The 22929-nt window shown below is 43.3% G+C and overlaps 2 protein-coding genes across 6 annotated transcripts in view; both read right to left on the bottom strand.

Annotated features, from left to right (window-relative positions):
• The window catches only part of LOC110496430 (endonuclease/exonuclease/phosphatase family domain-containing protein 1), a 36588-nt gene extending 25383 nt beyond the window's left edge, over positions 1-11205 (bottom strand). For both annotated transcript variants that reach the window (XR_016488560.1, XM_021572328.3), the window contains exon 1: positions 9901-11205. Coding sequence is in view for 1 of the 2 variants with exons in the window: in XM_021572328.3 (XP_021428003.1) it covers positions 9901-10751 (851 nt within the window). In the remaining variant the exon portion in view is untranslated. The remainder of the gene's footprint in view (positions 1-9900) is intronic.
• An 8445-nt stretch (positions 11206-19650) lies between these two features.
• The window catches only part of LOC110496429 (septin-7), a 46091-nt gene continuing 42812 nt past the window's right edge, over positions 19651-22929 (bottom strand). For all 4 annotated transcript variants that reach the window (XM_090208862.1, XM_090208863.1, XM_036953010.2 and 1 more), the window contains 3 exons: positions 22706-22841; positions 22299-22444; positions 19651-21184 (listed from right to left, as the gene is read on the bottom strand). In XM_090208862.1, the coding sequence (XP_090064988.1) occupies positions 21148-21184; positions 22299-22444; positions 22706-22841 (319 nt within the window). In that variant the 3' untranslated portion in view covers positions 19651-21147. The remainder of the gene's footprint in view (positions 21185-22298; positions 22445-22705; positions 22842-22929) is intronic.

Here is a 22929-nt window from a genome sequence, read left to right as displayed (position 1 = left end):
AATAGTCAAAGGTATACGAAATACAAATGGTATAGAGAGAAATAGTCATATAATTCCTATAATAACTACAACCTAAAACTTCTTACCTGGGAATATTGAAGACTCATGTTAAAAGGAACCACCAGCTTTCATATGTTCTGAGCAAGGAACTTAAACGTTAGCTTTTTTACATGGCACTTATTGCACTTTCTTCGCCAACACTTTGTTTTTGCATTATTTATACCAAATTGAACTTGTTTCATTATTTATTTGAGACTAAATTGATTTGATTGATGTATTATATTAAGTTAAAATAAGTGTTCATTCAGTATTGTTGTAATTGTCATTATAACAAATAAATAAATGTAAAAATCTTATTAAATACGTAAATAAAAGCGGACGATTAATCGGTATCGGCTTTTTTTGGTCCTCCAATAAATCGGTATCTGCGTTGACAAACCATAATCGGTCGACCTCTAATCCACACTGCTGCAGAGAAACAGAGAGATAGCAGAGCCACACTATATGCAACTCAGAGAAACTGGAATCCCTCAATGTCATCATTACAATGAAGAAAATAACCAATGTCAGGCAGACACTTAGAATGATTTACCAGGTGAGGAAAACTACACATACACACTGTGAATACACAATGAAGGAAATGAAGTCTGTACTTATAGTAAATCTGATAGGACATACTATAAATTGTGTAAACTAAAAGTAATGAGCTCCAGCACCAAGGTCACCTTGGACTAATCCTGTCTCAGAGGGTACTGTACTAGATCGTGGTGTATGAGTGCAATCTGGTTTGTGAGATGGTGTATCAGTGTAGACTGGTTTTGGATCAATTGAGAATCAGTTTAGTGTGTTCCAGTGTAAAATGGCTAACTGGTTACAGTTAGAGGGACTGGCACTGACAATAGCAGTGTTTTCTGGGTAATGCCTCTCACTCACGGTCTGTCCTTCTGTCGGTCACAAACTGCTGTCCTAATGGAATTTTCCACATGAGCGCCTTCTCCCTCTGTGCTCTTAACACTCCGCGTCAGCCACACACACACAGAGCACAACCTTCCCAACAACACACACAACCTCAGCATCAATCCCGAGTCACTCTCATACACACACACAATCACATAATACGCTGACAGGGCTGAGAGAGAAACTGTGCCTCTCTGATAGCTCTGGATTTCATTGGGATACACAGAGGGTGTTACCATAGCAGCAGAGTCCAGCACATAGTCATGATGTCTGTTCTGGCAGTCAGTCTGCTCCGTTCTGGCAGTTCTGTGAGTCGGAGGAACAGACCTGAGATGTAGCAGACCTTCCCATCATGCACTATGACAGGGATTAACATGGTTAGTGGCAGGTAGGCAGCGCCAACAACACCCAACCCACGGGTGCTGAACACCCGCCTCCCTGCTTGGAATTCAGACCTGCTGGGTCAGGACTGAGGTGTGGGTTGGGGAGGTAAAATCTCAACTACTGCAGCTGGCTGGAAGTTGTAAGTGTTCTCACACACACACACACATACCTGGAAAAGCTGGACAGATAGATTGGTAGAGAGACATGTGAGTGTTGTGACAGTTAACAAAGGAGCTTCAGTAGGTGAGATCCATCTTAGCCATGTCATTCAGGCATGCACACATTTACCAACATCATACCCTTATCGTCTGGGTTAAGGGCCTGTCAGCTAGAACAGGCCTGCTAAATGGGGTCATTCCATTTGATTTCAATCACTTGACAGAATCCCTTTTGTTTTAAACAAAACGTGCCATGCCCATGGGAGAAGATCAGAAAATGACTTTTTGGACCTGAATGCCAAAGCAATTAGGAAATAGAAGTCTTAAAAGTTGACCAATTTTCCATTACCCACCCTACCACGAGACCTCCATGTCTTAATAACTGGAAAATATAAAAGGTTGAGAATGATATCCTTTAAAAGGCTTATCAAACTATTCTATATTTCTTGAGAGAAAATACATTTTGGAACTTTTTATGTAAATGATCTAAAAACACAAACTCTGCATATGTTGTAGCTTAGACCCTATTTTACATTGAGGGGTTCGTGTTGTGCCCACCATCAGTTGAGACACAGCATGCTCTTGAACACAGGGTGGGTGTCATGTTTTGGCTGTACTAAAATGAGAAAGTTGATATTTCAACTTTCAAAATGGTAGCACAAAAACAGTTGGAAGACCACACATTAGAGAATGTTAACTTGAATGGGAATATCAGTTGCTTTAAATACCATCAATCTTTCATATGAAATCTACTGAAATACAGATATTCACATTTAAATTGACATTTGACGGTGGGTGGTCCGGCGTCTTTGTGATAGTAATTAGAAGTGAGCATTTTTAGTCAATTAAAATTTCAATGGTCATGTCCATTCTATGAATTATATTTCTATGATTGAAATGACACCCACCCTGTATTTAAGAGCATGCTGTGTCTAAACAGATGGTGGGAACAACAAACACCTCAGAATATGTAAAATAGGGTCTAAACTACAACATACGCAACATTGAAACAGATAGATAATTGACGTTAAAAGCAGTGGAGGCTCCTCAGAGGAGGAAGGGGAGGACCATCCTCAGTGAATTTCATAATAATATGAATATTTAAGCATTAAAAGTGACCCTTTTTATATAAAACTAAATATAATCACGTCACCAAATAATTGATTAAAACACACTATTATGCAATGGTCTACAGTAGCCCCAACAGCACTCTGTAGGGTAGCACCATGGTCTAGCCGGAGGACAGCTAGCTTCCATCCTCCTCTGGGTACATTGATTACAATACAAAACCTAGGAGGCTTACGGTTCTCACCCCTTTCCAGAGACTTACAGTAATTGTGAGAACTTCCAGAGGACATTCTCCAACCTATCAGAGCTCTTGCAGCATGAACTGACATGTCATTCTCTTATTCTGATTGCAGGAAGCAGAAGCTACAGCTAGCTAGCACTGCAGTGTGTAACATGTGGTGAGTAGTTGACTCAGAGAGAAAAAGACAATAGTTGAACAAATACATTTCTTCCAAAATGAAGCAAGAGAGAAATAGAAAAGAGAGATACAGTGGGGCAAGAAAGTATTTAGTCAGCCACCAATTGTGCAAGTTCTCCCACTTAAAAAGATGAGAGGCCTGTAATTTTCATCATAGGTAGACTTCAACTATGACAGACAAAATGAGAATAAAAAAATCCAGAAAATCACATTGCAGGATTTTTTTATGAATTTATTTGCAAATTATGGTGGAAAATAAGTATTTGGTCAATAACAAAGGTTTCTCAATACTTTGTTATATACCATTTGTTGGCAATGACAGAGGTCAAATGTTTTCTGTAAGTCTTCACAAGGTTCACACTGTTGCTGGTATTTTGGCCCATTCCTCCATGCAGATCTCCTCTAGAGCCGTGATGTTTTGGGGCTGTTGCTGGGCAACACGGACTTTCAACTCCCTCCAAAGATTTTCTATGGGGTTGAGATCTGGAGACTGGCTAGGCCACTCCAGGACCTTGAAATGCTTCTTACGAAGCCACTCCTTCGTTGCCCAAGCGGTGTGTTTGGGATCATTGTCATGCTGAAAGACCCAGCCACGTTTCATCTTCAATGTCCTTGCTGATGGAAGGAGGTTTTCACTCAAAATCTCACGATACATGGCCCCATTCATTATTTCCTTTACACAGATCAGTCGTCCTGGTCCCTTTGCAGAAAAACAGCCGCAAAGCATGATGTTTCCACCCCCATGCTTCACAGTAGGTATGGTGTTCTTTGGATGCAACTCAGCATTCTTTGTCCTCCAAACATGACGAGTTGAGATTTTCTATTTTGGTTTCATCTGACCATATGACATTCTCACAATCTTCTTCTGGATCATCCAAATGCTCTCTAGCAAACTTCAGACGGGCCTGGACATGTACTGGCTTAAGCAGGGGGACATGTCTGGCACTGCAGGATTTGAGTCCCTGGCGGCGTAGTGTGTTACAGATGGTAGGCTTTGTTACTTTGGTCCCAGCTCTCTGCAGGTCATTCACTAGGTTCCCCCGCGTGGTTCTGGGATTTTTGCTCACCGTTCTTGTTATCATTTTGACCCCACGGGGAGAGATCTTGCGTGGAGCCCCAGATCGAGGGAGATTATCAGTGGTCTTGTATGACTTCCATTTCCTAATAATTGCTCCCACAATTAGATTTCTTCAAACCAAGCTGCTTACCTATTGCAGATTCAGTCTTCCCAGCCTGGTGCAGGTCTACAATTTTGTTTCTGGTGTCCTTTGACAGCTCTTTGGTCTTGGCCATAGTGGAGTTTGGAGTGTGACTGTTTGAGGTTGTGGACAGGTGTCTTTTATACTGATAACAAGTTCAAACAGGTGCCATTAATACAGGTAACGAGTGGAGGACAGAGGAGCCTCTTAAAGAAGTCACAGGTCTGTGAGAGCCAGAAATCTTGCTTGTTTGTAGGTGACCAAATACTTATTTTCCACCATAATTTGCAAATAAATTCATTAAAAATCCTACAATGTCATTTTCTGGATTTGTTTTTCTCATTTTGTCTGTCATAGTTGAAGTGTACCAATGATGAAAATTACAGGCCTTCCATCTTTTTAAGTGGGAGAACTTGCACAATTGGTGGCTGACTAAATACGTTTTTGCCACACTGTAGTTAGCAAATGCAGCGAGCTAGTTTAGCCTACTGAAACACCCTGCTCAAAAAGAGGGATGCTATGTTAGCTAGCTGGCTATCGCTTTCCAACATAACACTGGAACTCTTCCAAGTCAAGGTAAGCTTTTGGTTTTACTAATTTATTGCCACCGGGGCCCTCCGGTGTAACTGCTTACTGACTGTACAATAACAGAAAATTAGAGTATCATGTAGTAGCCTAAACCTATCGCTGTATATATATGTATATAAATATATATAGTTTGGCAACCCTGTTTGTAAGCTTTAAAATGATGTCAAACGCAACCATTTAACTTTTACCGTGATGAAGACACGGAGGTCTCATGGTATGGGTATGCAAAGTGGATCAACTTTGAGCACCTCCATCTCCTAAACATTTTGGCATTCAGGTCCAAAAAAAATCCCTTTCTGATCACTTTCTCCATGGGCAAATACATATGGAAAGATCTGCAAATCAAAAAAGGGGTACAGTCAAAAAGGGATTCAAAATCAAATGGAATGACTCAATACAGAACATGCTTCTTCAACATTAGAAGCGAGAAAACCCAGTTGATCTGTAATACCGGTAATCTGTTTAGAAGTCGAGAAGATCTTGTCCAGAGACTGTGGTGATGGGAATCATTGGATGATTGCATTACCAAATTGATCGATTGACCTTGGAATAGCCAACTAGCTGCAGATCAACACAGAACACATTGTTTCTGTTATCGGGTCAGTCTGGTCGAATCTATTTAGATTAAAAATACTGTCAGGGTTCTAATGGCGAACCTCATTAATGATGAAGATTAGAACACATTACAACAGGTCTCTAATCCACGCCCGTCCTGAGTGTGTCAAATATGTCTTGGGGTGGGGGGAGGTTTTTTTTGGGGGGGGGGGAGAGAACAAGAGTGGTTTACTCGGTAGATCAAGTCAGTTCAGACCCATTTAAACCGTGGAAGCCCTTTTCCACTAACCCTGTAGAGGTTGACCTGGGGTGAGAGAATGTGTTTAGGGTGGCAGGTGGGTTGGTTTTCGTTAGCACTGCACATCCACGGTTAACCTGTGGTTTCTCAACAGGTTTGACTCATTTACATCCAAATCTTATTTCCACAGTACAGTAGGTTTTACACAACACTGAACAAGACAAAATCCTGTATTAACCTTACTCCCTGCTAGCTAGTCAGCCTTCCTTGTTCACTTAGCGTCGGTCTATGTCCCTGAAGTTGCCGCTCGTGAAAGCCAAGGTTAAACAATTGCACAATAGATATCGCGTAGCATGGCACACTACTGATCTTGCAAAACCGACATTATAGAAAGTGGCCTATCGTTCCCTTTCCTACCGTTCACAGACAACATAGTACACAGAGGTTATCCCTGGAGTCTGTCAGTAATAGAGCTGTTCATTTGTTTTTCTTCCAGATATGTTAGTCAACTGTGTGTCAGCAGCTCCAGTCTACACATTCCCTGTACTGTTGAACTGTTATAACCATACTCCCTGCTCGCCAAGAGTAACTTCCCTCTCGCAGCTAGCTAGCTAGTCAGCGTGGTGAAACCGCTTCCTTGTTCCCTCAGCCAGGGGATGGGAGTGGCAGTACTCAACTGAGTACAAATAATTGGAGGGGGGGGGGGGTCTTTTCCCCCAAGACTGTGTCAGGCTGGCTGGTGGCCAATGGTCTGTCGGTTTGACCTTTGATTCCGTGTGGTGCAGAGCGGAGTTCATTGAACTCCAGTAACTCGCTCCCTGTGCTAGCTGGAGGCAGGCCAAAACAACACGCCCCAGCTTGTATTGTAAACTCAAGTATGTGATAACATGTGATATTTTGCTCCACAGCTGAGCGCTAAGCAAACAGACAACTCCATTTCTCTCCATTCCCCTCCACCTCCTCTCCCCTTATTATCCCTCTCCCTCCACCTTCCTCCCGCCCTGTGCCTCAATGTCCCCAGCCATAACACTCACCTATAGTCTGACAGAACACAGGAAGAGGGAGAGACAGCCAGGGGAAGTATCACCGCTTTAGAAAGAACATGCACATACAAACAGTACAGAGGAGGAAGAGAAGTACCTGGGGTCAAAGTACTGTGCTAAAGCTGGTCAATCATTGGAAAGGGCTTTGTTTTCTCTGATTGCTGTGCCTGTAGGACTTTTACATACATATGTGTACACACACACACACACACACACACGTTTAACTATACTTGTGGGGACCAGAAGTCCTCAAGAATAGTAATCAAACTAATTTGCTATTTTTAGGCTTAGGGGTTGTGTTTTGGTTTAGAATTAGGGATAAATTTAAGGGTTTGGTGTTAAGGTCACAAAAAATGATTTTTAATGGGAACCAATTGTCTCCCCACAAAGTGAGTAAAACACAACTGTGTGTGTGTGCGTGTGTGAGAGAGAGACTGTACTGTTTGAGACTAGGGTGGGGCAGTATTATATTTGGTGTTCTTTCTTGCATTAAGTGACAGACACGAGGATCATGTGCTGTATGCATGATGACAGTACTCTCGTGAGACTGGATTTGGGACCACGCGGAAGATTTGACTATAGGTGCCAAAATTACCATAACATGCTTGACTGATCGAAGTAGCTTCAGTAGCGGCAACCTGCACACAAGGGGCGGCGCCTCACCTGTGATTGTTTTTTTTACCAATTGTAAACATCTTTTTATTTAAAAAAAATAGATACACTGAGGAATTCTTTCTTTGACAGACCAGGTGAATGCGATTACCCCTTATTGATGCCACCTGGATTGTGTATGTGTGCCATTCAGAGGGTGAATGGGCAAGACAAAATTTGTAGGTGCCTTTGAATTGGGTATGGTAGTAGGTGCCAAGGCGCACCAGTTGGGTTCACACACTCAACAGCTTCCCGTGTGTATCAAGAATGGCCCACCACCCAAAGGACATCCAGACAAATTGATACAACTGTGGTTAGCATGAGAGTCAATAAGGGCCAGCATCCATGTGGAACGCTTTCAATAGAGTCCATGCCCTGAAGAATTGAGGCTGTTCTGAGGGCAAAAGGGGGGGTGCAACTCAATATTAGGAAAACGTTCTTAATGTTGTGTACACTCAGTGTAGCTAGCTGGTAGCTTACTTGCTAGTTCGACTTGAAATTGGCATGGGAGCTTCCTAATCTAATATCTGGCTAACTCGGGAATTTGAAGTTATTTCAGAATGAAAGTTAACTGGCTAGCGCATCATGCACTGTAAAATGTTAGCTCGCTATCCCCAGTTAGAGCATGTGTTTTCACTTATTGCATCTGCATGCTTATTGCTTTCTCCCTGGTGCACTCATTCGTAAACTGGTTGTTCGTTCATAATAGTATAATCTAATCTGTTCAAAACAGTGTCACCATCTGCTGCAGTGGTCATTTGGTTTGACATGAAAAAGTTAAATAGGTTCATACACACACATCTTCTCAGAGAAACTAGCAGTAGTTTGAAAACTTGGCATCATATCTGTCATGCTGCTTTGTTATTAACTGCAACCACCTTGCACCGCGGGTATTCAGCCAATCAGAAGCCGCCACTGCGTTTCAGTCTTAACACCAGGGATAGTTTCAGTCTGTAACACACAGTGTGTGTTTGTGTCGGTGTCCTAACACCACCAGGCGGAATGTGTCCACCTCTCAATGAGGAGGCCCAGAAAGACATTCTAGACTCACTGCTGCATCACACTGTCCTGGTCTGGGGATTATATAAAACAACCACTGAACTATATTGAACAAAAATATAAATGCAACATTTTCATTGATTTTACTGTGTTACAGTTCATGTGAAATCAGAAATCAGTCCATTGAAATAAATAAATGAGGCCCTAATCTATGGATTTCACATGACTGGGAATACAGACATGTATCTGTCGTCACAAATTACTTTAAAAAGTGGCATTGTGTTGTGTGACAAAACTGCTAATTTTTAGAGTGGTCTTTTACTGTCCCCAGCACAAGGTGAACCTGTGTAATGATCATGCTGTTTAATCAGCTTCTTGATATGCCACACCTGTCAGGTGGATGGATTATCTTGGCAAATGAGAAATGCTCACTAACAGGGATGTAAACATATCTGTGAACAACATTTGACAGATAATATTTTTGTACATATGGAATATCTGATCTTTTATTTCAGCTCATGAAACCAACACTTTATATGTTGCGTTAATATTTGTGTTCAGTGTTAAACACACACAGTGCTAAGGCACTGAGTCCACTGGGGAAGTCACACCCACTGCCCACAGAGGGAGAGAGTGAGAGTTCATGAACGTCTCTGTGAGTAGCCTTGGGGACAATCAAAGCCACCGAAGACCAAACACTCAACGATTGATCGTCTCCGATCTATAAATAAAGCTGAACACAGTGGTGAGTTAAGGGTCTGGCTTTCTAACGAGACTACGGGTCAGACTGCTCTATCCCTTAACACAGTTTACCTGGTCTGTGATAGGTGTTCACCTGGCAGGACCTCATTTAGGAGTGTCCAGACAGGCTACATTAGTTAATCCAACAGTGTGATTGTTCTCTACCACCTGCAGATGTGTTTTCCCCCAGGGACACAAAACAAGTGACAAGCACTTCCCTTATCTAACAAATCTATTTGGATTACAGGTGTCATGTCATGCACAGGCCATGTTTCGCATGTCCACTTTTTTTAGCACAGATGGAACATCCAAGTCAGACTTCTCTCAGCTACCGCATGGCAAGCGCTACCGACGTGCCAAGTCTAGGTCCAGGTACCGACGTGCCAAGTCTAGGTACCGACGTGCCAAGTCTAGGTACCGACGTGCCAAGTCTAGGTACCGACGTGCCAAGTCTAGGTACCGACGTGCCAAGTCTAGGTCCAAAAGTCTCCTACCACCAAGCCATAAGACTGCTGAACAATTAATCAACTGGCCACTCGGACTAGTTACATTGACACCCACCCCACAACACGTTTTTACACTGCTGCTACTCTTTGTTTAATATCTATGCACAGTCCCTTTACCCCTACCTACAATGTACAAATGACCTTAACTAACCTGTACATAGCCTCTTTACTGTTATTGTGTTAAGAAAATATTGACAAAATAAAATTAACTATTTCCTGAACTGCGTTTTGGTTAAGGGCCTAAATATTTCACAGTAAGGTACACACACCTGTTGTATTCGGTGGAAGTGAAATGATTTGATCACCATACATTGGCACATAATCTACAATGTATAATGGACAATTTACATCTATAAAGTGGACCGTTTGTCAGTAGGGTCCAGATCAATACTTACTCGTTTTCAAGCAATGTCATACACACGACCTCTTTGACGCCCGGGTTGTTGGCCTTTTCACAAGAACAGTTCTGGAGGTTCCAGGTAGCCACCCTGACCACCGCTTTCCCGTCCCGCATCCCCGACGGAGGCTCCACGTTGGGCCGCACAGAAGTGATCAGAGTCGGCCCCCCGGGTGGAAGCTCCATGTCTTCACTCCGGAGACTGAATGATGTGGGGCTCGGGTGAGACTTGGTAGTGTATGCCAACCCCCCGTTGGTATTGGTGGAAGGTGTTCTGGAACGCTCTACGAACACTTGAAAGCGAATTTTGTCCAATAAAGATGAGTTTATGTGATTGACCCTCACCAAGTCTTCGATGCTTTTAAACGGACCGTTTTCCATCCGGTATTCTACTATGTTCTTCGCTATTTTATCCGTGATTCCACGGATGCTCATGAACTGCGCCGGTGTGGCGGTGTTGATGTTCATACCTGTGCATGACAGATGGGGCTCGAAGTCTTTACGCAGAGACGACGGTGAGTGTTGGGACGAACTCGTCCTGCTCGAGACGCATATTTCCAGTCTGATGATCTCCAGTTTGCCGGCACCGACTCCGCTCACGAGAGCCAAGTCCTCTACCTTTTTAAACCCCGCAATGCAGTTCCGGTACTCCACGATATTCTGCGCTACCGTGCGGTTCACTCCTGGTAGAGTCATCAGCTCCTCCTCGGTGGCCGTGTTGATATTCAACCGCTCTTGGTTCACGAGGATGTGGCTGAAGTTACACGCGGCGCTAAACTTGCGCTTGCTGTTGTTGAAATCCGTCGGGTCTTTGGGGATCGAACGGTGGCACCCCAAATTCCCTCCCATGGCTGCGGCTCAGTTGGCAGGTCAATCCACCGGGGCTTGGAACAGTCTAGACCACGGGTAGACCGGACAGAGCGGCGAAGGCAGCAGCACCACAGCAGCAGGCGTACAACGTGTAAAAGTAGCCTACAGTGTGATTGATTGACTCCTGCTCAGACATGCAAGACAGTTGTAGATGTGACAGTTCTACTAATTTAGACAGACATATGAGCCGTAGTATGTTGTACCGTGTGTTTGTTTTTTCGGGATTAAAATAGTCAGAAAATACGCACAAAACTGCAGGTCCAATTCTTTAGTCGTTTAGCGGTCTGTCACTCCATTTTTATCATGAAGCCTGTCCTTGCTGAATATTCAGGTACCGTCCACACCGGTCAGCTTGCCTAGAGGAACTAGCCGGTGGCGTGCTGGTGCTGCAGCACAGTGTTCGCGTTAAACGCCAGCTGGTCTCGTCATCACACCAGGGGGGCGTGGCGCTAACCCCTTTTCAGTCCACATGTTTTACTGTGTCCTTGAAGAGGACTTCAGATCTGACTCAATTGATCTACTTTACATTATAATACATGCTTAAAATGGTTACAATCTAAAGAGAGAAGAGCTCTCAATACAGCCTTTCACATGTAAAATGAAGACTAATATAATCCCTTTGTGTTATAAGGAATATTACAACGGGTTATAAAACACTTAATCCACATCAAAACCCTATTAAAACTCCTGATCTATTGGTTTATGTTTGACACCTCTGGTTACACAAGTGGTACACAGGATTTATTTTCATTGAGTTGGTGAAAAAACTCAAACAAGGTAGCAACTCACATGTAGGTGCTCTTTATGAAAAGGAGAAGTGTGCATGATGATGATATTTATCTTTTCTCTTCTACAAAATAAGCTATTATTAAAACTAAAGTTGAGATATAAGATGTAATAGATGACTATAATAATATAAAACAATATGTGTAATATATTTTTTTACACAGACACTTCAACAAATAATACTCAAACCTGTCTCCATGTTGGTCACAGAGGGCCCTATGTGTTCTCAGTTTTGCATTTCAAATAGTGTTACAACACTTAATTTATTTTCAGTAAATATAATACACAGATACAGTGGGGAGAACAAGTATTTGATACACTGCCGATTTTGCAGGTTTTCCTACTTACAAAGCATGTAGAGGTCTGTCATTTTTTATCATAGGTACACTTCTACTGTGAGAGACGGAATCTAAAACAAAAATCCAGAAAATCACATATGATCATATGTATGATTTTTAAGTAATTGATTTGCATTATATTGCATGACATAAGTATTTGATACATCAGAAAAGCAGAACTTAATATTTGGTACAGAAACCTTTGTTTGCAATTAGAGAGATCATACGTTTTCTGTAGTTCTTGACCAGGTTTGCACACACTGAAGCATGGATTTTGGTACACTCCTCCATACAGACCTTCTCCAGATCCTTCAGGTTTCGGGGCTGTTGCTGGGCAATACGGACTTTCAGCTCCCTCCAACGATTTTCTATTGGGTTCAGGTCTGGAGACTGGCCAGGCCACTCCAGGACCTTGAGATGCTTTTTACGGAGCCACTCCTTAGTTGCCCTGGCTGTGTGTTTCGGGTCATTGTCATGCTGGAATACCCAGCCACGACCCATCTTCATTGCTCTTACATGAGGGAAGGAGGTTGTTGGCCAAGATCTCGCGATACATGGCCGCTTCCATCCTCCCCTCAATACGGTGCAATTGTCCTGTTCCCTTTGCAGAAAAGCATCCCCAAAGAATGAAGTTTCCACCTCCATGCTTCACGGTTGGGATGGTGTTCTTGGGGTTGTACTCATCCTTCTTCTTCCTCCAAACACGGCGAGTGGAATTTAGACCAAAAAGCTCTATTTTTGTCTTATCAGACCACATGACCTTCTCTCTGGATCATCCAGATGGTCATTGGCAAACTTCAGACGGGCCAGGACATGCGCTGGCTTGAGCAGGGGGACCTTGCGTGCGCTGCAGGATTTGAATGCATGACGGCATAATGTGTTACTAATGGTTTTCTTTGAGACTGTGGTCCCAGCTCTCTTCAGGTCATTGACCAGGTCCTGCCGTGTAGTTCTGGGCTGATCCCTCACCTTCCTTATGATCATTGATGCCCCACGAGGTGAGATCTTGCATGGAGCCCCAGACTGAGGGTGATTGACCGTCATCTTGAACTTCTTCCATTTTCTAATAATTGCGGCAACAGTTGTTGCTTTCTCACCAAGCTGCTTGCCTATTGTCCTGTAGCCCATCCCAGCCTTGTGCAGGTCTACAATTTTAACCCTGATGTCCTTACACAGCTCTCTGGTTTTGGCCATTGTGGAGAGGTTGGAGTCTGTTTGATTGAGTGTGTGGACAGGTGTCTTTTATACAGGTAACGAGTTCAAACAGGTGCAGTTAATACAGGTAATGAGTGGAAAACAGGAGGGCTTCTTAAAGAAAAACTAACAAGTCTGTGAGAGCTGGAATTCTTACTGGTTGGTAGGTGATCAAATACTTATGTCATGCAATAAAATGCTAATTAATTACTTAAAAATCGTACAATGTGATTTTCTGGATTTTTATCTATGATAAAAATTACAGACCTCTATATGCTTTGTAAGTAGGAAAACCTGCAAACTTGTTCTCCCCACTGTATGGGTGCACTGCAAGCAGGGATAGAATATAAATGTGTATTTCAAAGGTTAAAATAGCCCACAGCTTCCAGTCTCTCTCGCTCTCTCATTCTCTCTAAAACTGAAATAAATTAGCTAGGCCCCATTTCTTCCCTCTCTGGTCAAATAGAAATATGCAGACAACAGAACAACCAATGAGAGAGAGGTGCTGAAGGTGGTCAGAGTTTTACATAACATGATGCATTGTGGCCAGTTTAAATGGACAACCAGGCTAAGTAATACCATTCTGGTTCTCTCCACGGCAGGTTTTTTTCTCCTCTGATTTCATTAGCATCTCATTAGCATTTTAGATTAGCCAAAAGGGGATTATGTTGGATTTCATCTCTGGCTACATAAAGGTGGTGACAGATAAGCTGTCAAACTGTATAACAAGTTCTGAACTATGTAACAGAGCTGTACAACACTTAGTGTTTTGTTAGAATGTTAGAAGTCTTAATAAAAAGCAATGTGGATGTTATGCTGTGAGGGTTCAGCATAACAAAGCAGTGGAATTCCCCTTTGGAACTGTGTATGCAGGCTTTTGCTCTAGCCCTGCTCTAAGCACACCTTATTCAGCAAATGTAGGCCTCCCCTGGAAGCTGTAGACAGGAAGATGTCTGAGTGCCATGCAGCATACACCGGTATGGTTCCACCACCAGTACTGATGGGGAAAGCCATGCATGCGCTGTTCCCATCACACCTCTTTATATAGCATCAGAGTGTTTCATGGCATGGCTCAAAGTCAAAACACTTCCACCTTTACTTGAACCCTGTTCTTATTTGGCAATACCGAGGAGGTCGTAATCACTGAGAAAACACCAACAGGTAATAAAGCTGTCTGATGTCTACAGATGGATAAAAAACACAAAACAAGATGTACCAAAACAGCATGAATTCACAAAAGGATAACATAATAAAGTGGTCACAGCCAAAAACAGCTGTAAAGATGTAGCTATCACGCAGTGATGACAGTCATGTCGAGGATCCTGTTTCCCCTACCAGTAACCCTGTGCTCTATTCCATGCCACTTCTTTGCCAATATTGACTCACTCTAGCTGAGGCTGCCAAGGCTCTGACCTGTCGAGCATGGAGCTGTAGCATGACCAGATCACAACCAACATTTTCTCTTCTTGGCCCCTATCCAACTTCTCTCAATTACTCTGATCATATCACCACATAAACTAACTTGCCCATGTGGACACAGACACGTATACGAAGTCTGTCTTAGTAGGCAAGACTGGTGCTAGCACTGCCAAGGTAGTGGGTTCAATTCCCGCAGGGGTCAACATAATAAAAATGTACGCACTCACCAACTAAGTGGCTTTGGAGACAGGTACACACATAGGCTGTTTACACAGGCAGTCCATTTCTGATCTTTGTCCCACCAATAGGTATTTTGACCAATCACATCAGATCTTTTCACATAAGATCTTTTTCAGAAAAAAATATCAGAATTGGGATGCCTGTGTAAATGTAGCCATAGATGCACAAAGATACACAGACACAATCATTGTCTGGTCCAATGACGTAATGGGATTCTGGCTAACAAAAGGCCCGTCTCCATGGTGGCAGAGACCACAGGTGGTGAAACAGTGCAGACCCACATACAAAATAGAATCTGGCCCCTGATCCCTTAGTGGGTCCAAAACTGAGAGGCCCGTTAGACTAACGTACTGCTGTGTTACCCTATTGTGTGACACAACGAGAGTGTGGCACACCTAGTGAGTGCACTGTGTGTGTTTTCTGGGCTCCCTGCTTGTACCATCAAACCCTTGCACTTACCCAGAACACTGCAGCCCGCTTGGTTTTCAACCTTCCAAAGTTCTCCCATGTCACCCCACTCTTCTCACACACTCCACCGGCTTCCAATCTCGCATCCACTACAAGACCACTGTTCTTGCATACGGAGCAGCAAGAGGAACTGTCCCTCCCTACCTTCTAGCTATGCTAAAACCTGACAACCCAACCCGAGCACCTCCGTTCTGCCACCTCTTGTCTCTTGGCCCTCCCACACCTACGAGAGGGCAGCTCCCGCTCAGCCCAGTCAAAGCTCTTCTCTGTCCTGGCACCTCAATGGTGGAACCAGCTTCCCCCTGAAGCTAGGACAGCAGAGTCACTGCCCATGCCAGCTAGTGTTTGGGCAGAACCCTAATCTTCCCTCTGTACTGAATGACAAGCCACCAGCACTGGAAGGGACCAGTGTGAGTGCATAGGTGGGACAGCACCTTTGGAGGGCCGGGGGGAGTCTACTAAGCTATATGGGATTGTTTTAAGGAGATCAGACCAATGATCATTTAGCTATTTGATTTAGAATTGTAATACCCCTTGAAGTATCCCGAAAATATAATACAAATATTTTATGAAAAATGTTTTTTGGCCTTACTTCTGCTAGCCCATCCAAACACATTGAATAACATATTCCCTACATGGAACAACAGATAGTCCCCCCCCCAAAAAAACGTCTAAAGGAAGTTTGTTCTGAAGTATATGTCCAATATCTGATAGATATAAGAAAGATGAGGAAACATTAAAACATCTTGACGTATTTGAACCCTTATTTTTGGCACTAAACAGTTTCCATTCATTTTTTCAAATGGTACCGGGGGACCTTCAGACGAGTATTGTGAGGCCTGTGGGTGTCCTAGAGCAAAACAGTCAGTATCTGATATGACCACCATTTGCCTCATGCAGCGCGACATCTCCTTCACATAGAGTTGATCAGGCTGTTGATTGTTGCCTGAGGAATATTGTCCCACTCCTCTTCAATGGCTAAGAGAAGTTGCTGGATATTGTCGGGAACTGGAACACGCTGTCGTACATGTCGATCCAGAGCATCCCAAACATGCTCAATGGGTGACATGTCTGGTGAGTATGCAGGGCATGGAAGACCTGAGGTGATGGTGGCGGATGAAGGGCACGACAATGGGCCTCGGGATCTCAACACAGTAATCTGTGCATTCAAATTGTCAAATGCAATTGTGTTCCCTGTCTGCAGTTTATGCCTATCCATACCATAACCCCACCACCATGGGGCACTCTGTTCAGAACATTGACATCAGCAAACCGCTCACCCACACGAAACCACAATTCATCTGGGTAGAGCATACTTCTCCAGCTTGCCAATGGTCATCGAAGGTGAGTATTTTCCCACTGAAATTGGTTATGACGACAAACTGCAGTCAGGTCAAGACCCTAGTGAGGACGACGAGCACGCAGATGAGCTTCCCCGTGACAGTTTCTGACAGTTTGAGCAGAAATTCATCAGGTTGTGCAAATCCACAGTTTCATCATCCGTCTGGGTGGCTGGTCTCAGACGATCCCGAGGTGAAGAAGCCTGATGTGGAGGTCCTGGGCTGGCGTGGTTACACGTGGTCTGCAGTTGTGAGATCGGTTGGACGTACTGCCAAATTCTCTAAAATTACGTTGGAGGCAACCGCTTCAGTGGACAAATCTGCAGTCAGCATGCCAATTGCACGCTCCCTCATAATTGACATCTGTGGCATTATGTTGTGTGACAAAACTGCATATTTTAAATTGGCCTTTTATTGTCCCCAGCACAAGGGGCACCTGTGTAATGATCATACTGTTTAATCAGCTTCTTGATATGCCACACCAGTCAGGTGGATTGATCATCTTGGCAAATGAAAATTGCTCACTAACATGGATGCAAACAAATTTGTGCACAAACCTTTGACAGAAATAAGCTTTTGTTGGTATGGTCAATTTCTGGGATATTTTATTTCAGCTCATAAAACATGGGCCCAACACTTTCCATGTGTTTATATTGTTGTTCAGTGTAGTTTGTAGGACAAACCGTTCGGACGCTACATACGATTTTATGAGAAGACCACATTTTTGGCATGTCCCATGGTTTGACAAACACCACTCTAGCTCGGTCACCTTTCACCACAGGTGCGGAAGTGCAACATACTGTAGGCTGATGTCGCACTTTTGCATACAAAGCAACAACAAAAAAACATCTCTATCTGAAATTGACAGATTTTTATGGGGATTTAAAATAAATGCTATTTAGATTTCCACTGTGGCACAGACATCAACTTTAGGGGGTTAAATAATCCACACATCACCCCCCCCTCCCACGAGCACTGATAGCTACTACTTCGAGGAATAAATGACCTACTATGCCTGTGATGTGGGTCTCACCTAGCTATCTTAAGATTAATGCACTAACTGTAAGTCGCTCTGTATAAGAGCGTCTGTTAAATTACTAAAATGTAATATGTAAAAATGTGTGTACTGTGCGTGTGTGTCACACAGTGTGTGTTTGTGTTGCCTTGTCCAAGCCACACAAAGAAAAAAGCTCAAACACGTTGACAGCCACAGTGTGAAATCTTCTCCCTCCGCAGGCTGTCTGCTTGGACCCACTCCAGCACACCACACACACACAGAGCTCCAAAAACAAAGGTCATCGTCAAAATGAGCAATTTCGCAGAACAAACACTGCAAGCCAAGTCAGAGGACTGCATTTAGCAAGAGCCTCCTGTGTTTCACCAGCTATGGAACAGTATTTGGCAGGAAGGAGGTCTCAGGGGTGATAGACTAGAGAAAAGCACTGAGCGGTGTGGACAGCGAAAATAAATTGAAGCGTCGTAGTGTTATGTAAGAAAGATTGGATCCAGTTTCCCATGGACCAGGCAGCAAGAGACTGCTGATGAGAGTGGTTTAGCATTAGTAACCACTCCACTGAGGCATAGAGCTGAATGGGGGCACTGTAAATAGTTAGGGAGCCTTATACTAAATGGACCTCAAAGGTGACAATAAATAGAGATGATAGAAAGTTTGAGGAAGATCTGTCAGTTTCTTCATAGCTCCCTAGCAGGTCAATACAGTATGTGATTAAAATGCACTATGGCACAACTGAACTTACATCCAATGACATTGAGTGGAGTAATTGGGCGGTACCCTTAGTGCAATGGCCATTACTAAAACCTGGTTAGTAGGGATGTTCAGTCTGGACCGCATGGCTCCAGGGGTGCTGAGCACAGAGCGAGGAAATGAACCTTGACCATTGTCCAGTTTGACTTGGCTAGGATCATGTGGTCAGACAGACACCAAGGACCGACGCCAACACAGCTTTCTGTGTCAAAGGGTGTCGGTCTGCAGTTGACCCAATATCAATTGACAGGCTTTTACTGATGAACTATTACGATCAGCTAATTCCTAGATCACCATTGTCTCTTGCTCCATTTTAGGTCAAACCTTACCAATGATTCATTATTTTGTCTCAAAATCATCCATCCCAACAGGACGGTTCCGAAGTTTATTCAGATGCCCGAGATTTAGTCCAAGTCACAACTGATTTTTATCTTGTAGGCCTATTAGTATGTGCTAAGTAAGCACTATATTTCCTCGACCAAGGAATTCTTGCTTGCCACTTACATCAGGTGAGAGCCTACCTACTTCTACCTTCACTCTCTTTCACCTGAAGTGGGTAAAAGTCAAAGGTAATCTGCCATCTCCCTCAATGAACTCTCGAGTCCATTTGTCTATTCAGGAGGATTCAGGTCTGGAGTACACCATGACAAGATGATCAGGTCTAAAGAGCAGAATGTTGACGGGGCACAGAGAGTGTGTGTGATAAGACTGATCAATCAGCCTGTAAACTCCTGAGATATGCCCTATGACTGCATGGCAGGGTTCCCCAACTGACAGCCCAGTCATTTTATTTGGCCACCCCAAGTTCTGAGCCATTATATTTTATTATTACAAAATATATACATATCGTTGTTGGAACCTAAGACTAAAAACACCAGGAAATCAGCTCCAAGTGATTTAAAATTGTGGAATTCTGTTCCAATTATTCCCACACATAATAGATACGTGATCGTATACAAAATGTAAGAAAGGTTTGAAATAATGTCAAATATCTCCTTGGGCTTCTTGTGGTCAATTTGTAGACTGCAAATGATTTGTAATTATGTTCCGGACCCCCTGCTCAAGAAAAAACTAAAACAATTGGGCCTGTGGCTGAATGTAGTTGATGATCCCTGTTGTATGGGATATGGTGGAGTCAGTAGTTATTCACTGCCCCCTGCTGGTGAAATATAGCGTGCATCTTGGTGTGGGGGACATAACGCCGAAGACAGCTCTTGGCTTGTAACTGGAATCAAAGGCGAGCTAAGCAGCATCATACCACACTAATTCACTTCCATCTCAACAAAAAGCTTCTTTGATTCCGCTTATTTCAATAAAACCAACTGGGGTTGTATCATCACAAGTTTATTATGACTACAATAAAAAAAATAAAAAATAAAAAATAAAGAGATGCATTACATGAACAGAGTTAAATGTAAGGGAAGGGAACCCCATTGTTGTTTATTACAGTCAATACAGACCTGTTTACAGTCATTGGTCATTGTAAGTAAACTACATCAGGGTTATGTTAACGATTGAGTTAACAACCAAACTTTCCTCCCCCACCGTCTTCTAAAACAGGGTTTCCCAGCCCTGGTCAAGGGGGCCTACTGTGTAGCAGCTGGAGTGAAATTCAGTATGCACAGTAAACCTCAAAGACCAGAATGGAGAAATGCCTACAAACACAAAATGAAAAATGTAACGATTACTGTAGCAGGGCCAATATAATAGAGAGAGAGGGAAAAAAGGACAAAATAACCAGCAATGAAACCTTCTAATATGACTGAAGTTATACACAGCGGTCCATGGCTAGATGATTTAAATGACAAGAATTGGAAGAGGATAACATTTTTGGATGAGGGCCAAAAAATAACAACGATAACTAAATAACTAAATAACTAAAAGTGTTATAAAAAGAAAAATGCCTGAGGTGTGTAGCTTCCTACTCCGCAGTTTGGTCATTTGGCGTTAAATAGAACACTACAACAAAGTCGTGCAGTCTCCAAGGTCATCTATCTAGAAAGAGAAAAGCAGTGCAGTCTGTCTCCAAGGTCATCTATCTAGAAAGAGAAAAGCAGTGCAGTCTGTCTCCAAGGTCATCTATCTAGAAAGAGAAAAGCAGTGCAGTCTGTCTCCAAGGTCATCTATCTAGAAAGAGAAAAGCAGTGCAGTCTGTCTCCAAGGTCATCTAACTAGAAAGAGAAAAGCAGTGCAGTCTGTCTCCAAGGTCATCTAACTAGAAAGAGAAAAGCAGTGCAGTCTGTCTCCAAGGTCATCTAACTAGAAAGAGAAAAGCAGTGCAGTCTGTCTCCAAGGTCATCTAACTAGAAAGAGAAAAGCAGTGCAGTCTGTCTCCAAGGTCATCTATCTAGAAAGAGAAAAGCAGTGCAGTCTGTCTCCAAGGTCATCTAACTAGAAAGAGGATAAGAAAGCAAGTCTTGTGGCATTCTGGGTTTCAAAAAGAAAAGGAAATCGTCTCTGAAATCATGAAATAGCTCATACCTGTGTGTTTTGTTGTGTGCGTGTGGGACTGCGTGTGCTTGAGAACTGCGAACCAAAAAACATGATTGTACAACAGTCTAACATGCCCATTTCAGGGAGAATAAGAAAGGTCTTTGGGGAGGAGAGCGAGAGAACAGAAAGGAGACACCTTCCAGGACTGAGCATGTCTGTGACAGTGGGTCTAATGTAGGACCCCAGGTAGAACCCACTTCCCCCAGACATACCACACTGCTCCTCCATGCATACACACAGTAACAGGTTGTTGGTCGACAGACAAACTGACAGTCCAGGTTGGTAAATTGGCAACTAGTACATTGTCACACGGTGGTCTTGCCGAAATACTTTTAAAATATCTTCTTCTTTTTGTTCTTTTCCAGGGTTCTGTAGGGGCGAGAGAGAGAGAGCAGAAAAGAGATGGAGAGGGAAGAGAGACAGATTACTAAATTGATTATGAGGCAGAGCTCTTTATAATGAGCTGTGTATGCAGTATATGCTGCGCTGTGTAGCCTTGAGACACATTTGTTTATGTACCCTTGCGCTGTGTAGCCTTGAGACACATTTGTTTATGTACCCTTGCGCTGTGTAGCCTTGAGACACATTTGTTTATGTACCCTTGCGCTGTGTACCCTTGAGACACATTTGTTTATGTACCCTTGCGCTGTGTAGCCTTGAGACACATTTGTTTATGTACCCTTGCGCTGTGTACCCTTGAGACACATTTGTTTATGTACCCTTGCGCTGTGTACCCTTGAGACACATTTGTTTATGTACCCTTGCGCTGTGTACCCTTGAGACACATTTGTTTATGTACCCTTGCGCTGTGTAGCCTTGAGACACATTTGTTTCTCCCAAAATAATAACCTTCCATCATATTCTATGATGGTACAGGATGAGGTGAGGAGGAAAGCCCTAGTCATAGACTGTTCTCTTTGCTACCGCACGATAAGCGGTACCAGAGCACCAAGTCTGGGACCAAAAGGCTCCTTAACAGCTTCTATCCTCAAGCCATAAGACTGCTGAACAATTAATCAAATGGCCACAGGACTATTTACATTGACCCCCCCCCCCCCCCCTTTGTTTTTACACTGCTGCTACTCGCTGTTTATTATCTACTATGCATAGTTGCTTTACCCCCACCTACATGTACGAATGACCTCTAACCTGTACCCCCTGTATACAGCCTCGTTATTGTTAAAATATTGTGTTACTTTTTACTGTAGTTTATTTGGTAAATCTTTTCTTTACTCTTCTTGAACTGCACTGTTGGTTAAGGGCTTGTAAGTAAGCATTTCACAGTAAGGTCTACACTTGTTGTATTCGGCGCATGTGACAAATAAAGTTAGATTTGATTTGTGTAGAAAAACACATACAGCATTATATGACACTGAAAAAAACAGGTTGAATAATTGTTCACGGTTGACTCCATGCAATATAGTTCTATAGGAATGTACGTGTTGGCCGTCTTCTTCATGTGAGTTGTAGCAGCGTGCTGTACCTGGATGCGTCTAGTTTCTGTTGCTCCAGCACCCTCTGCTGTGCCTCCCAGTTGTGCTTCTCGTCCTCCAGCTGGCGTCTCTTCTCCTCCAGCTCCTTATGCTGGGCCTCCAGGTTCTTCTTCATCTGCTCATGGCGTCGCTGGAGCTGCAGACAGGACAGTTTGCACCATTTGCATGGCTGGAGTCTAGTGTGTGTGTGTGTGTGTGTGTGTGTGAGATATATTCGTGTGTCTGAGTGAGTGCGTTAGATGCATCTATTTTTTATGAATACATTGTTAATTAAAACATACAAATGTAACCATTCAAACTGGTGTCTTTTTTAAGTGAGATTGCTCCATTAATAAATAAACAAGGGGTGAGTGAGTGAGTTTTAGTGGTGTGAAGGTGTTCTGTTAGGTTCCTGTACCTCTAGCTCAGAGTCTTTAAGCTTCTGGATCTTCTCCTTGACCTTCATCTCAAACACCTGCTCCATTTCCATCTCCATCTTCTCCATCTTGGTCACGTGCTCCCTCCTCTCCTCCTCCATCTGGGCCAGGGGACTCCTGCAGGGTTGAGGCACACACATATCATCCACCAGTCTGGAGGCCTTACACCCCAGCTCTAGCCCAGAGTAGTCAAACTCAGACTTTG

This window comes from Oncorhynchus mykiss, chromosome 18, assembly GCF_057628025.1.
Source record: "Oncorhynchus mykiss isolate SJ-2025 chromosome 18, ASM5762802v1, whole genome shotgun sequence".
Lineage (NCBI taxonomy): Eukaryota > Metazoa > Chordata > Actinopteri > Salmoniformes > Salmonidae > Oncorhynchus > Oncorhynchus mykiss.
The sequence above is the reverse complement of the archived record's forward strand: the minus strand, read 5'-3'. Positions and strand labels throughout refer to the sequence as shown.